A 15,574-nucleotide genomic window follows, 5' to 3' on the forward strand; every position below is an offset into this window, starting at 1 on the left:
TACAAGATTTGAGTTGGTTTTAATAGTTTGGAGGTTTTCAATTGTGATATGTGGTTTAATTATACTTGTTCATACTTACCATAAGCTGAAAAATTAAATCAAATTAAAAATAGAAAAAAAAAACTAATAGCATTACTTACAATATAAAAGCCAATTTAAATCCCATAACCAATCCTCATATTTTGAATTCAACCTTATTTTTACATATTTATACTCTTACAGGATTTACACATATATATTTTTTCAATAGCAGACCTAATTGTTTAAGTGTTTGTTTGAAAGTGTAGTTGTGGTTGCTTTTCAAAATACTTTTCATGTCAAAATACATCAAAATAATATTTTTTTTATTTTTAAAAAATTATTTTTGAGATTAGTGTATCAAAACGATTCAAAATATATAAAAAAATTAATTTTTAATAATTTTTTTAAAATTTTTATAAAACACGGTGAAAATAATATCTAAATATTGGAAGCTCTATTACTCATGGTTACCAAATTATATTTTTTTGGTAACTAAATATTTATTTTGTCCAAGGATCTATATGCAACTATTATAATAATCTTTATATCAGAAAACCCGCGTAAATCCTACACAAGCAAGACCCAAACAAGGCCTATCCGCCCGCTAGAATACCTTTATTCCATAAACCAAACACGCAAAAGCAAAAGCTGAACCCTAAAAAATCCCCTATATATTGAACTCTAAACGCATCACAAGCACTCTCGCACACCTAAACCCTACTGCCCCTCCGCTGCTCTCCCCTTCTCACAACGAAATGGCCGCCGCCGCACGCCCCCTGGTCTCTGTTCAAACCCTCCCCTGCCTCAACGACATGGTCACGGATTCGGCTGCCACCGTGGCTCTCCCCGATGTCATGAAGGCCTCGATCCGACCAGACATCGTCAACTACGTCCACTCAAACATCTCCAAGAATAGCCGCCAGCCTTATGCCGTCTCCAAGAAAGCCGGTCACCAGACCTCAGCCGAATCATGGGGTACTGGTCGTGCCGTTTCTCGTATCCCCCGTGTTCCTGGTGGTGGAACTCACCGTGCTGGTCAGGGAGCTTACGGAAATATGTGCCGTGGTGGACGCATGTTTGCTCCCACCAAGATCTGGCGCCGCTGGCATAGGAAGATTAATGTGAACCAAAAGAGATACGCTGTCGTTTCAGCTATTGCTGCATCTGCTATACCCTCTCTGGTGATGGCACGTGGTCACCGCGTGGAGTCAGTCCCCGAGATGCCTTTGATTATCTCCGACTCAGCCGAGAGCATTGAAAAGACATCTACTGCTATTAAGGTGCTCAAGGAGATCGGTGCTTTTCCAGATGCTGAGAAAGCTAAGGATTCTCACGCGATCCGGCCTGGAAAGGGGAAAATGAGGAACAGGAGGTATATTTCTCGCAAGGGACCCCTGATTGTTTATGGAACCGAAGGTGCTAAGATGGTTAAGGCCTTCCGTAATATTCCAGGAGTGGAGGTTGCTAACGTTGAGAGGTTGAACTTGTTGAAGTTGGCTCCTGGTGGTCATCTTGGAAGGTTTGTGATCTGGACGAAATCAGCTATTGAGAAGCTTGATTCAATTTATGGTTCATTTGAGAAGTGTTCAGAGAAGAAGAAGGGGTATGTGCTGCCTAGGTCCAAGATGGTCAATGCTGATTTGGCTAGGATCATCAACTCTGATGAGGTTCAGAGTGTTGTGAAGCCAATCAAGAGGGAGGTTAAGAGGGCTACTTTGAAGAAGAACCCATTGAAGAACTTGAATGTGTTGTTGAAATTGAACCCATATGCTAAGACTGCTAGGAGGATGGCTCTTTTGGCCGAGGCAGAGCGTGTGAAGTCTAAGAAGGAGAAGCTCGACAGGAAGAGGAAGCCTGTCTCAAAGGTATCTGTTCTTACATCCTTTTTTCTTATGTTGGTATATTGTGAAATGATTAGTTGGTTACTTTGATGCTGTGTTGCGTGCTCTGGTAATGTGTATGGATGCTGTCAATGTGAAGGTCTTATCTTTGTATATTAAGAGTTTCTTTAGAAGAATTAGACATAGCGTGTAAGACTGCAATATTTGTATATCCGTATTATGTTCATTTTGCAGTGGTGTTGTTGGTTATCTGTCTGAGCTATATGCCTTTTGTTTCTTTCACGTCCTCAAGAATCCTTCCGTCATATTTATATGTTCTTTAGATCAAAGGCTATTTTATTCTCTTAGCCTTGTATTTTATCTCTTTTATTTGTTACTGTTCTTACTTTCTCTCCAAGTCCATATCTTTATGCTTCAGGGATGCGATAGTAAGGCATTTTTTGTGACATATCTGAAATGTAATGTGTTTATTAACAAGTTGTCTTTTCTTATGAAACCTATCAGGAGGAGCTAGCCGCTGCCAAGGCTGCAGGAAAGGCATGGTACAAGACAATGATCTCAGACAGCGATTACACAGAGTTTGAGAATTTCACAAAGTGGCTTGGTGTCTCTCAGTAATAGTTCTGTTTTTAGAGAAGAGTTTTGTTCATCTACTCGATTCTGTTATCAACTTTTGTTTGTTTTTTGTTGTTGGACATGGATGAGATTTGTTGGGAATTGGATTTTTGGTATTTCGATACCGTTCTTTCATTCCCACTCTTGCTCTATTTTGCTAGCTCAAAGAATTTCTATTACCATCAGAATTGGAATGGATCATTTTATGACTTTTGTGTGTTTCATTGCGCTGCATGCTTCGATGTTCTGTATGCTTTTTCTATGCTCTTTAAGCAGCCATTTCGATGCCTAATGCTATTATGCATAAACACGTATGGTTTGTGTATTTCTCCTGGCAAGGATTTATGGTTGCGGAGATCTGTCTGATTTTCCCCACGTCGTTGGTTAAAAAATTAACTTGAATGTACATCATGAACGGGATTGGTAATCAGGATGTTGTTCAAAGCGAGCATTTTTATGGGACTAGAATTGCTTTGTTTATTTCCACAGGCTTTGACAAAATTTTAAAGTTGTCTGATGTAGTGTGATGGAACTTGAGGTATCTGTCCCGTTCTCTCTTCGTTTGAACTTGAAAATTGTTTGCGTGAGATCAACTTGAATGGAACCTGCCTTTCAAGGTCTATCAACTTAAATTGTTCGCACGAGTCCATGAATGTCTTGCAACCTTTTAGTTGATAGTGGGTTTGGATGTCAATTTTTGGATGTTTGAGATCAGGAATATGTTTTATGAGCTATTTAGGGTGTTTTAATATGGTTGAAATGAGTTATTTTTCATGAAACTCAACTTTTCATCGATTTGATCCATCTATGGGCTTGGAAGTGGTGGCTCCCCATGATTCCGATCCAGATCCAGAGTACGCTTTTATCCACCAATTAAACAAATAACTATTAGGAATAAACTAATCCTTTACCTCTTTTTTTTTTTCAGAAAAATAAAATAAAATTCTTTTTCTTTTTTGATTCCTCTAGTAATTGAAAATGATAGGTTAAAATATTTATTGGTATTTCTTCCATTAGTATTTTATTAAAAAATTTAAGTTATTGCTCAAGAAAAAAACATTGCAGTTCAAAATATTTTTTATTTATAAATATATTAAAATGAAATTTTTTTATTTTTTAAAAATTATTTTTAAAACTAATACATTTTTTATCTAAAAATATATAAAAAATTTGATTTTAACTAAAAAAAAATTAAAAATTTTTGATAACGCATATGTTCCATCAGAGGCATATTCCATTCATTTGCCAAACACACGGGAAGAACGTAAGTTCTTCGAGTAAGGCAAATGGTTAGCATTGCCTTCTATTTTTTTTTTTATTAAAAAAAATATTATATATATAAAAAAAATTAACAAGGCCACAACTATAGTTAATCTCATAAAAATTAAAAATAATAATAAATTACAAGTGAATGGACTGGTTTAGGCCCTGCGTATCTGAATCTTTTTCTTGAGGCTCGTATGCTTTGGGTCAATTAAGCCTGAGTATTTGGGCTTTTTTCTTCCTTTTTATTTGTTTGTTTTTTCTTTAAATTTACCCATTACAATTGTTTTTTCTTGTTTAATATTTTTATAATTTTATAATTTAATATTTTATTAATTATTAATTTAGTATCATAATCTATTTTGATTTGATTGCTTTTCTTCTCCGATTGTCTCAATTTTTAATTTTACAGATATTTATTTTAAATAACAATATATTTAAAAAAATCATTTTGTGCAATTAATTCATAATCTCATAGAAAATTCAAAATAATAATAAATCACAAGTGAATGGCCTGGTTTAGGCCTGCATATCTGTATCTTTTTCTTGAAGCTCGTACGCTTTGGGCCAATTAAGCCTGAGTATTTGGGCTTTTTTTTTCCTTTTTTTTGTTTGTTTGTTTTTTAAATTTACCCATTACAATTGTTTTTTCTTGTTTAATATTTTTATAATTTTATAATTTAATATTTTATTAATTATTAATTTAGTATCATAATCTATTTTGATTTGATTGTTTTTCTTCTCCAATCTCAATTTTTAATTTTACAGATATTTATTTTAAATAACAATATATTTAAAAAAATCATTTTGTCAATTAATTCATAATTCTAATTCATGTGTTTCACTAGTTAATTTTAATGGGTTAAGAATAGAGTTATAATTTTTTTTTGTTGCATAAATAATTTTTAATTTATTTATTTAAATGCATTTTTCAATTGAAATTTTTTTTATGTCAAAAAATATGTAGAAAATATTATGGTATTAAAAGAAAAGTTATCTGATGCTCGAATTCAGTAGCTTGTTGGATCTACTCTCGAGTTTAGAAGTATGTTTATTAAATAACAACACGAGAAAATGATACAAGCCTGAAGAGTTTACACATCGAGGAGTAACGCGACTGCGCTTAAATTCAAATGCTCTACAAGCTCAACCAAACCCCCAAGAGACATGGCAACAGGATGAATTAATTTAAGCACTCTACAAGGCCTTGCAGACGAAAGATAGCTCTACTTAAAGAGGGGGCACAGGAGGATACCCGGGGGTCTCTGTTTGGAGCAGGGAGCGATAAGAGTTGGCTTAAAGCAATGGGAAGGCAGACGGGACTAGCTTAGCTTGAGGGAGGAGCTTGCAGCTTTCTTGGGGGCCGGGAGCTGCTTCAGCAAATAATAGTAAATAGGGTTTGTTCTACAGGTAGGGTATTCTGTATCATCTAGTTTTGAGGGACCTAATTTTTATCCAATTTTTCTGCGATGAGCAAAATCTGATACGGTTTGATAGGAGCTAGGAGTGGAGGAGATAGATGAAGGGTTCATTTAATCCTTTATTTGGCCTGCTCTCCACTTGGTTTTTCTAGGGTTTTCATGCTACGAGAATGCCTTCAGCCAGGAGGAAAAGCCCTGTGATATGGTGCGGGAAACTGTCTGTAGTCTTCTCACTCTCAGTTCACTAAATTACGCAGCATTTAGAACTCTCAAAGGGATCTCTTTCTGTGAGCCTTCAATGTTTGTAGTTCCTCCCCAGTGTACTGTGAGCCTTCTTCACCAAGCCTGTGTAAGAACTACAGTCTTAAACCATCCCCAATATTATTGCGCAAAACGTAATCCTCTACAGTTTCATCTTCCTGCAAACTCTTCATATATCATCTTCATTCAAATCTGTGGCTTTAACAGAAAGCGTTGAGGCACCCACCATGCTCCTCTTTCTGCTCATTAATTATGGAAAGAGAAAAAAAAAAGAAGCATTAGAGAGCAGACAGTGGAGTTAGTGAGCAACTTACCAAGGCAATCCTGTGAGAACCATTGATGTTAGCGGCTCTTTTCCCCTGCATGGCCACATCCAAGTAGTAACAAAAAAAAAAAGGAAGAAAAGAAAAGTAGCCTAGGTCTATGCAATCTCTGTATCTGATATGTAATGAATTCGTTGAAATTTAGATAAGCCAAGCCCATTTTAACTCTTTTTTCCCTTAACCATCAAGCCCAAGACCAAGCCCAAGACCAAGCCCATTTATCATTGAGACCGTGAGACTCTGCATCAAAACCTCAACGTGATGGCAAATATGAAGTGGACAGTTTCTAATGCTCAAAACCCAGCCGACACCTAAATAGGGGGCCCATTTGCAACTGACGCTACGTTAACATGGTCGTTTTATCAAAACAACGTCGTCGTTGTGATTCTTTTATATATATATATATATATATATATATATATATATATATATATATATATATTATTTAGGTTAAATTCTATAACCCTTAACTTGAGTTTTATCCTGATTGTGCTAGGATCGGATTTTTAAATTATAGATGAAACCATTTCAAAATTAAAATTTATTTTAGAATTAATTTCTAAATAAGGATACCATTCGAAACCATTCACAAAATTAAAGTTATTTTAGAATTAGTTTATAGACTTTTAATTTTAGTTTTGATCCTTTTATATTTTGATAGGGTTAAAGTCAGGTTATTTTTTCTTATGTTTTTTGTATTTTGCATATAAATATAATGAAATGATTTGAATATCTTAAGAGTGTGGTTGCGGTTGCTTTTCAAAGTGTTTTTCACTCGGAGATGTATTAAAATAATATTTTTTTTATTTTTTAAAAATTATTTTTAATATCAACATATTAAAATGATTTAAAAATACCAAAAATATATTAATTTGAAGCAAAAAAAAATAAATTTTTTTAAAAATATTTTTGAAACACAAAAACAAACAGATACTTTTTAACATAAAAAACATTTATTTGGCTATATATTTTCCACGAAGAAAGAAGATATTTTTAGGAAGAAGTGGGGGATACAAAAGAGAATAAAGTAGTAGAGTGGGGAGAAAAAGTAAAGAAGCATAATGGGGGTGGGGTCAAATTATATATTTATATGTATGTATGTATGTACTGTGTAGCCTTTCATTGTTGGAATTAGTAGAATCAAAGATGTTCCTTAGACTTTGCACTTTTCGGCTAAATTCTCTGACCATATTGTAAATTATACACCAAGAAGCTGATTCCATCGGTCCAATAATTTATGCCCACCTTACAAGAAAGCAAACTATTATTTTTGTCCCGACACAGCCATTCATGCTCCACTTCTGCTCTTCTGGTTTTAATTTTTATTGTATTATTGATGGTGCAAAAATAATAATAATCCTAGTCGTTGAGTTCTTCCAAGTTTAAATGGCTAGAGTTTCTAGCCATCCTGGTGCATACCGTCCTTGACTCACTTTGGGTTGTCTAATACCAACGCCTCATGCATAAACCTTGATATATTTTAAAATTTCAAGAAGTTAGAGTGCCTCGTTTAGGGGTGTTTGGAATAGTTATTTTTTAAAATTTATTTTTGATATCAGCACGTCAAAATAATCTAAAAACACCTTAAAAAATTCAAAAAAAAAAACTTCAAAAATTGACGAAACAATGGTGCGACCGTTGTGCCAAACGATCTCTCACTAGTGCGTACTTGCACACCTTCTAACCATCCAGTGGTGTTGCTATCACTCATAAATTTTCCATGCAGAGCAAAGACGCCTCATTTCTCGCCAATAGTCATTTCCTACCATAGGTCACCTCAAAGGCACCTAGCAACCACTCACCTCTCTATTAATAGCGCAACAAAGTACTACAACCAATGATGAACATCAACATCTCCACTTATAGTACTTATTTATCCAACTAATGTGTATAAATATCTCGGGTCACCAGGTATATTGATAAGATTCAACCACCACAAATTCATTCAAGACATTCAACAATTTATTCAATAACATCAGTTATAATAAAAGTCCATGCAAGAAATCACACGACTCATGGCCATTCATTATCATATAAGGCCACTCACGATTAATTAGAGCGAATTCATTCAATCACACACTCTATGAACCTTCATTCTATTTCTCTTCTCTTTATATTATTTTTCCTCATACATTTATCGATTTATGCATAAGAAGGTTCCCGGTTCTGATAAAGAACTTGGTTTTGTGGTAACAACTAAGTTCAGAGACAAAGCTTACACATTTTAATTCAAGATGTTGCCATGGAAAACATAATTATGAAAAGCTCATTTCAATCTGAAATTTTCACTTTATCAATTTCCTTTATAGGTTTTTTTTTTTTAAAAAAAAATTCAATCTAACTTCTAATAATAAAATAGCAAATAAAATCTAATGTCAAATTCACCTTTTTTTATTTTAGTTTTGACTTATCTTAGGGTTTGAAGTATATTTACAAAATATTTTCATGTTATAGAAATTTGAGACAATGAAGCGAGATAAAATAATAAAAATATAATAAAGTTTCTTGATTGTTTAAATAATTAACAAAAAAAACTAGCGTCCTCTTCTTCCTCATCCCTTCCATAAAATTGCCACCATCTCCTCCACTCAGCTTTATCCGAGTATAATAACAATTTTGTAAGTAATCAGGTAATTTTATAATTTAACACGTGTTTCTTGGTCATTAATTGAAATATAATGACAATTTTGTAAATAATCAGGTAATTTTTGTTGATTTATTTTGGGCGCCCCAAACAAAGGATGTAAATTGTTACTAGCGTATCAAAGTTTAGAATGCAAACAATATTTTTTCAAAACTCGATAAGCAAGTGCAATTTCAACCTGACAATAAGATGCTAGGAGTAATTTTTCTAAAAATAAATCGCAGGACACCTTCATATTTTAACAAGGAGAAAAGAGAGAAAAAAGGAAAGAGAATATAAAAACTCATTGGAGTCTAATCATCACGCCGCAACGCGCATGAACCATATCAATAAGAGGATGAACCGTATCAATAAGAGGAGAATGTTAGTGCGCTTTCAACACCATCATGGAAAGTGACGTTTGATTACTGGACGCCGCTGTACATTTTGCCTGAAGGGCTCGGACAACGTCCATTCACTATCGCATACATGACACATGCCAACCACTTTTTTAATAATACTTTATAGTTACAAAAAGATCAAATTATCCCTCATTAAACATGTATAGCAATAAAAACCGAGTATAAAAGACAAAATCTCTCCAGCAAAGAAGCTTTAAGTTATTTTATTGTGAAAAAAATAAAAATGTATATAAAATTCTCTATACTTTAATTCAATAATTTTTTTTAAAAAAATTATTTTAATCATCGCACTGTTCTAAATAAAAAGACATATATGCCCCCATTAAATCTAGCATTCCATGTAAAAGGATAATTTTACTCTTCAATGTCCAGTTGATTTGGTGGTTTCTATAAAGGCAAAATTGAGTTTCGAGTGTGGATTACTGTATTGAAACTCCGTGCTTTCCGTTAAAACCCTTAACTAACAAAATAATGGGATTAGAAGTAAACTCCAGCAATGATTGGCCTGTCGTATTTTTGCTTTTTTTATTTTATTTAATTTATTTACATTTATTTGCTTGGTGCCTAGTATGATGGTGTATGAACTATGAAGAGAAAAAAATCAACACAAGCGACAACCAATGAGAGGTTAGAGGAGTGGGCCTTAAGTAGTTGGCCCACAAATTAATACATAGACAACTGGCATTTTAGGTAGTTAACGACGTGTACGGATATCGCCCTCTCAAACCTAAGACACAACATGCAAATTGCTAATTTTATAATGGATCATTTGTTCAGCCGGCTCCCACTCACTCTTTTTTTTTTTTTTAAAAAAAAAAAACCTTAAAAATCGTACCATCCCAGTCCGTCAAAGCTGGTCGGTAATATTTTAAAAATATTCTTTAATTGGTATTAGAATATGAAAAACATTAAATAAATATATAATAAAATATTATTTGAATATTTTTTAAAATAAAAATAATTTAAAAAACACCATAAAAAAACAAATTGAACCGTGTTAAAATATATATCTAAAGCTTGTTTGGCAATGTGGTTATGGTTGCTTATCAAATAACTTTTCGTGTTAAAATGCATGCCAATGATTTTTTTTTTAAAAAAATTATTTTTGATATCAGCATATTAAAATGATTTGAAAACACTAAAAACATATTAATTTAATATAAATAAAAAAATAAAATTTTTTCAAATTTATTGATGAAGCACACTTAATATTAAAGAGTGTTTGAGAGAGTGGTGGTAGTTGCGGTTCAAAGTGCTTTTCGCTCGGAAATATATCAATATAATATTTTTTTATTTTTAAAAAATTATTTTGAAATATCAACATATCAAAATAATTTTAAAATATAAAAAAAATTAATTGGAAGCAAATTTTTTTAAAAAATAATTAAACTCCGTTTTAGTCTAATAAATGAAATCAGCGTATAATAATAATAACAATAATAACAATAGAAGAGTAAAGTAAAGATAAATAAACGAGGGGAGTGGACCCTTCGTTGGTTGGACAGGAGGATAGTTAAAGGTTCCAATCGCCATTATCTCATTATTGTTTTCGTGACAGCTTGTCTTGCGTCCGTTTAGGTAAGCCATAAAAATCTAGCAGCAAAAGTGAGGACTCCACTCTGATAAAGGACTGCAATCTTCTCTCTCTCTCTCTCTCTTTTAAATGAATAAAATAATAATAATAATTTTTGACCGTCAAATTAGCGTGATTCGTCACGACAAAATACAAAAAAAACACGCGATATATGAGGGAGTCGTCCGTCAAACAAAAGATGCAAGCACAAGTGTCGCCCAGGTGAGCCCTTTTACCCCCGGGGGCCGCATCTCCTCACAGTCATAATCACACCCGCACAGTAAAACATCTCACATTGACTTTTCCTTCCACCACTGGCCTCACGTCAGTTGTCACGTGCTCCTCTCAGTGCACACCGAAACCCCCATCCACAACACATACACACAAGCCCTTTCCAGAGCTAGTCGAACCACGAGATGGGAGGGTGCGCTCACAAGGATCCGTAACTATTATAAAACAGTAGGGAATCTAGGGATTAGCCCTTTCCTAATCTCACGTGAACCACGCGCCATTTATGCATATAAAGCAAAAAAGAAAAAGCTGAAAAACTTTGATTAATGTTTTGATCCGAAATGGCATATAGCTAAGCGTTCCCTCTTTCTGTATCATACGTCCCATCCACATCTTTTTAGACTCTCTCTCTCTCTCTCTCTCTCTCTCCTTTTTCTGTTTTGGCCAAACACCGCCAAGCCAACAACCAAGCCCCAACACACAATTATAACCATAACCAACTATTAACCATTTTATATTCCAGCCACCAGACAAGCCCTCTCTCCTTTCCTCCCTCGCAAAAACATGAGAACCACCTCTTAGCCGGCAAAAAGAAGACACCTCCCCCCTCTCCTCTCTCATCTTCTTGTGCGTGCTTGGCTTGTTCACACCCTTCGTCAATCCATCACTCTCCATGTTCCTCTCTTGAATAATTAATACTGTTCTTGCGCTACTGCTCTCTACTAAAACGGTGCCGAATTGGAGTTGAAAGGGACTCGATGATGTTGGATCTTAACTTGACCGCGGGTTCTGGTGACTCGTCAACGACAGCGAAGAATAATAATAAGATGAAGATTCTAGAGCTTTCCAACTCTCCAATGGAAAGTTCTGGGAGCTTCAATTCTTCTTCTGTGGTCAATGCGGATGGCTGTGGTGACGAGGACTCTTGCTCCAACGGCGACGTCTTTGCTCTCAATTTCAGTATCTTGTCAAATGAAAGCAGCTCCAAGAAGACCGTTTATTCTAACACTAATGATCATGATGACCGTGGAGATCGAACGATCCAGCTCTTTCCAGTGGAGTGTGGGCCCAAGAATGTAGGAGGAGAGTCTAACTCTTCTTCGACGGTGCAGATGCAGCCGGTGGATCTCGGTGGGTCCAGGAATTATGGTGGTCCTCCGGAGCAGGGGATCGGGGCTCGACAACAAAAGCCCGTGAAAAAGAGTCGGCGTGGGCCCAGGTCGAGAAGCTCGCAGTATAGAGGAGTCACGTTTTATCGGAGAACTGGAAGATGGGAATCTCATATTTGGTTAGTTATATCAACTCGTTTATTAATTAGTTGCTTAGTTACTCTGATGATCTCTTAATTAATTAATTATTCTTTATTGGGTGGTTGTGGAATTTTGAATGTGATTTGGGTTTTCTGTTTCTTGTGTTGTTTTGCAGGGATTGTGGAAAGCAAGTGTACTTGGGTAATTTTGAGATAATATTATTAGATTTTTTCTAAAGTTAATTTTGATACTTTGGTGCTATGGGGGTACAGTTAATACTCGCTAATTTGTATTTATTTATTTTGTGAATCTGGGTGTTTGGTTTCTTGTAGGGGGATTTGATACTGCACATGCTGCAGCTAGGTAACAATGATAATAAATGAGATTAGATTGTGATATGTAGTGTGATTATGTAAGTTATCGAGGATTTTGTGTTTTTCGGGTTTTTTTATTTCAGGGCATATGATCGAGCTGCGATCAAGTTCCGTGGAGTTGATGCTGACATCAACTTTAACGTTAGTGATTATGATGAGGACATTAAGCAGGTGAGGATTGTTGTGGATGTAACTCACTGGGTTCTAATTGTTTTGGTTTTTGACTCTCGAGTGATTAGTTGTAAATTGAGTTTTTACTTGTCATGCAGATGAGTGGTTTCACAAAGGAAGAATTTGTGCATACTCTACGGCGTCAGAGCACTGGATTCTCTAGGGGAAGCTCAAAATATAGAGGAGTGACACTCCACAAGTGTGGCCGATGGGAGGCTCGTATGGGGCAGTTCCTGGGAAAGAAGTAAGAAACTCCTTCCCTTAACATATATCCAGCTGATTTATTTCAGCGTTCTGATAGTTATCTTACTATTTATACTGCATTGATCTTATAATTTGCATAAAGTGCTTACTAATGCATGTGTTCTTACATTGAAGTGAGAAATGAACTAAGAACTTAAAATGTTTAGGCTTGTGGTGAGAGTTGGGAACTTGGTTTTTTATTGGGCAATATTCATTGCTTGCCTGCAGGTACATTTATCTTGGGCTATTCGATAGCGAGATAGAAGCTGCAAGGTCCTAATGATCATGAATTGGATCTTTCTTAAACTAAATGTCTTAGTTCGACTTTGACTCTCAACCAAATCTGTTTCAATTTACTTGAGATGTTCGTTTTCTCTGGTAACCAGGGCTTATGACAAGGCTGCCATTAAATGTAATGGAAGGGAAGCAGTTACCAACTTTGAGCCAAGCAAATATGAAGGGGAGATACTTTCAGAGCCCAGCAGTGGAGGTATTTTTCATTGCTAGAATCTCCTCTCTTTTTTTTATCATCTTTGTAAAGAAAAAGTTCTCAATTTTCCAACTGATCCTTTATTGTGCCAATCTACAAACAATTACTTCTCATACAGACGGCAACCAAAATCTTGACCTGAAGTTGGGAATTGCCCCTCCCGATGCTTCTGATAGCCTAAAGGTAAACAGCAACATGGGTGGCTTTTATTTCCACGGTGGCTGGGATGGCGTGTCTACTGATAGGGCACCAAAGGTACCGTTGAAATCAATGTGGATTTTTCTCAGGCCAAAGTGGTACTCTGTGTTTGTTCTAGAAAGCTTTGATTATATATCTACGATTTACTTGATGAGTTGATGATTTTGGAAAAGGTTTTTTAATACCCTTTAAAGAAATTGTTCTTTGGCAGTTTCTGAACTCTGTTTCTGCAACAATGAAAAATCAACTACCGAATGGCCCCGGAGTGACATCTGTTCACCCTCCTATGTGGGATGGTATAAATCATCGAATCTTTCCCATCTATGAGGTAATTTCAATAGTCTAGTTTATTTAGGGAACACAAATGCATGCAAACACCTCACACAAAGATAACAGTATCATGCTGAGCCCCCTGTTCATCGTTGTCACAAAGATACATTATCATGCCTATTAACCTTGTAGGAGGACATTGTCATCCTGCTGAATATTTTAAGCACACACATAAAGATAACCAGTATCATGCTGATCTCCTTGCTCATTATTGTCACAAAGATACATAATCATATTCTGATTAACCTTCTAGCAGGACACTTTTAATCCTACTGAATATTGTAAAGTGCAATTGAGAATTTATGTCAGTTATTTATTTTTCTTTGAAAAGTTTTGCTTATTCATATAGTTTTCAGAATAATACCAATTTGATGTCAGAGAAATTTTCATGATAACCATTTGATTGATAGTATTTAGAAATTGATGGATTTGTTTCCACTAAATAGCAAATTAAGAAGAGGATTTTCACTGGTTTGATAATTGACAATGTATGATGTTTGCAGGAAAGAGCAATAGAGAAGAGAATGGAAGTAGATTCCTTTCCAAATTGGACCAGGCAAATCCAAGGCCCTTATGGTGGTGGAGCAAATCCACTGCCTCTCTTCTCTACTGCAGCATCATCAGGATTCGCTTCTTCAGCAATTATGGCACCTTCAGCAGCTGCTGGTCAACTTCACTATCCAAGTTCAACAATCCTCCACCATCGATTTTCTCCTCCAATTACCAACCCCAGCAACATCTCTCAATTCTACTGTAGGAGCTGAATGGTCTAGTACAGCCATAATCCAGAACCTTTTCTTATGTAGAGGAAAGAAATGGGTAGGCAAACAAACAAAAGGCCAAAAATGCTAATCGGGTTCATTTGTTAAACTCTACATACAAGGATCATTATATTCTGCCTTCTTCTGTCTTGTAAAGAATATTGAACTGGAGAATATTGGCATTGATGGATGGTACGAGTGCAATCCCATCAAAATATGCCGTGTCTATGCTTTTGTTTTCCTCGCGGCCAAGGTGCGTAATGCATAGCCATTTGAGATTGAATACAGGAGAATGAAAATCTCTTCTTCTGCAGAACTCCAGGAAGCTTGATTTTGTATTACAGATGCTTCATGCATGAATGTATAAAAACTTAAATCAATATGCATGCCATCGCATATAATGCATGTACATGCGATGTTCCTCGTGTACCACAGCATCTATTCCCTCCCATTTTTCAGCTGGTTAAATTCTCCAGATCAGTATAAACTCCACGTGGCGTTGCTTTGACTAGGGTGATTGCTTTGCTAAAATTGGGTAGTTACCTTGTTTTAAAATATTTTTATTTAAAAATATATAAAATAATTTTTTTTATTTTTAAAAATTATTTTTTAACCTTAGTATTTCAAAATAATTTTAGAACATAAAAAAAATTAAAACAAAAAACAATTAGTATTTTTAAAAGCAAACCGCCCCTAAGATAGAGCTTCTACCCTAACCCGACCCCAAGAAAAGCCTAAACCAGGTTTATCAGCATAAGATTTAAGTTCCCCCCATGTCTGTGGTAAAGCCTATCTACTTCTCGTTTTAAAACTCTCAAACCGAATTAAATCAAACCATCTTGTATTCAATTTTACAAGAAAAATCGTAAGTTTAAATAGAGGGCAAAAACAAAAAAGAGGACATGGAAATCAATTAGTTGAGATAAAAAAAAATATTGTGATTTCAACAGAAGAAAAAAAGTACAAAAACCTTTGATTGACATTGTAACTTTGCAAGAGATATTTTTTAAAATTAGCACAGTAAACATTAAAAAACAATAAAATAATATCATTTTAAAAACATTTGATGAAATAGTACAGTTTGATCATGTTGCACTTCTCAAGCGTAAAATTTAGTAAATGTCGCTGTTAAAAAGCATAACATGGTCAAATATCGTGTTTCT

The 15,574-nt window shown here is 34.9% G+C and overlaps 2 protein-coding genes across 3 annotated transcripts; both read left to right on the top strand.

The window, feature by feature from the left end:
• The first annotated feature begins 702 nt into the window (after window positions 1-702).
• LOC7465290 (60S ribosomal protein L4) lies at window positions 703-2,686 on the top strand. The gene is made up of 2 exons (XM_002322812.4): window positions 703-1,886; window positions 2,367-2,686. The coding sequence occupies exons 1-2, from the start codon at window positions 777-779 to the stop codon at window positions 2,478-2,480; spliced, it is 1,224 nt and encodes a 407-aa protein (XP_002322848.1). The 5' UTR covers window positions 703-776; the 3' UTR covers window positions 2,481-2,686.
• Window positions 2,687-10,978: 8,292 nt separating this feature from the next.
• LOC7465291 (APETALA2-like protein 3) lies at window positions 10,979-14,727 on the top strand. Of its 2 annotated transcripts, XM_002322813.3 has the most exons (10): window positions 10,979-11,882; window positions 12,020-12,045; window positions 12,177-12,207; window positions 12,302-12,389; window positions 12,488-12,633; window positions 12,861-12,905; window positions 13,019-13,122; window positions 13,241-13,377; window positions 13,532-13,648; window positions 14,154-14,727. In XM_002322813.3, the coding sequence occupies exons 1-10, from the start codon at window positions 11,353-11,355 to the stop codon at window positions 14,412-14,414; spliced, it is 1,485 nt and encodes a 494-aa protein (XP_002322849.2). In that variant the 5' UTR covers window positions 10,979-11,352; the 3' UTR covers window positions 14,415-14,727. The 2 variants fall into 2 exon arrangements, with proteins under 2 accessions (XP_002322849.2, XP_024443792.1); XM_024588024.2 differs by lacking the exon at window positions 12,861-12,905 and having other exon boundaries at window positions 10,980-11,882.
• The last annotated feature ends 847 nt before the right edge of the window (window positions 14,728-15,574 follow it).

The sequence above is a fragment of the Populus trichocarpa genome, chromosome 16 (assembly GCF_000002775.5).
Source record: "Populus trichocarpa isolate Nisqually-1 chromosome 16, P.trichocarpa_v4.1, whole genome shotgun sequence".
Lineage (NCBI taxonomy): Eukaryota > Viridiplantae > Streptophyta > Magnoliopsida > Malpighiales > Salicaceae > Populus > Populus trichocarpa.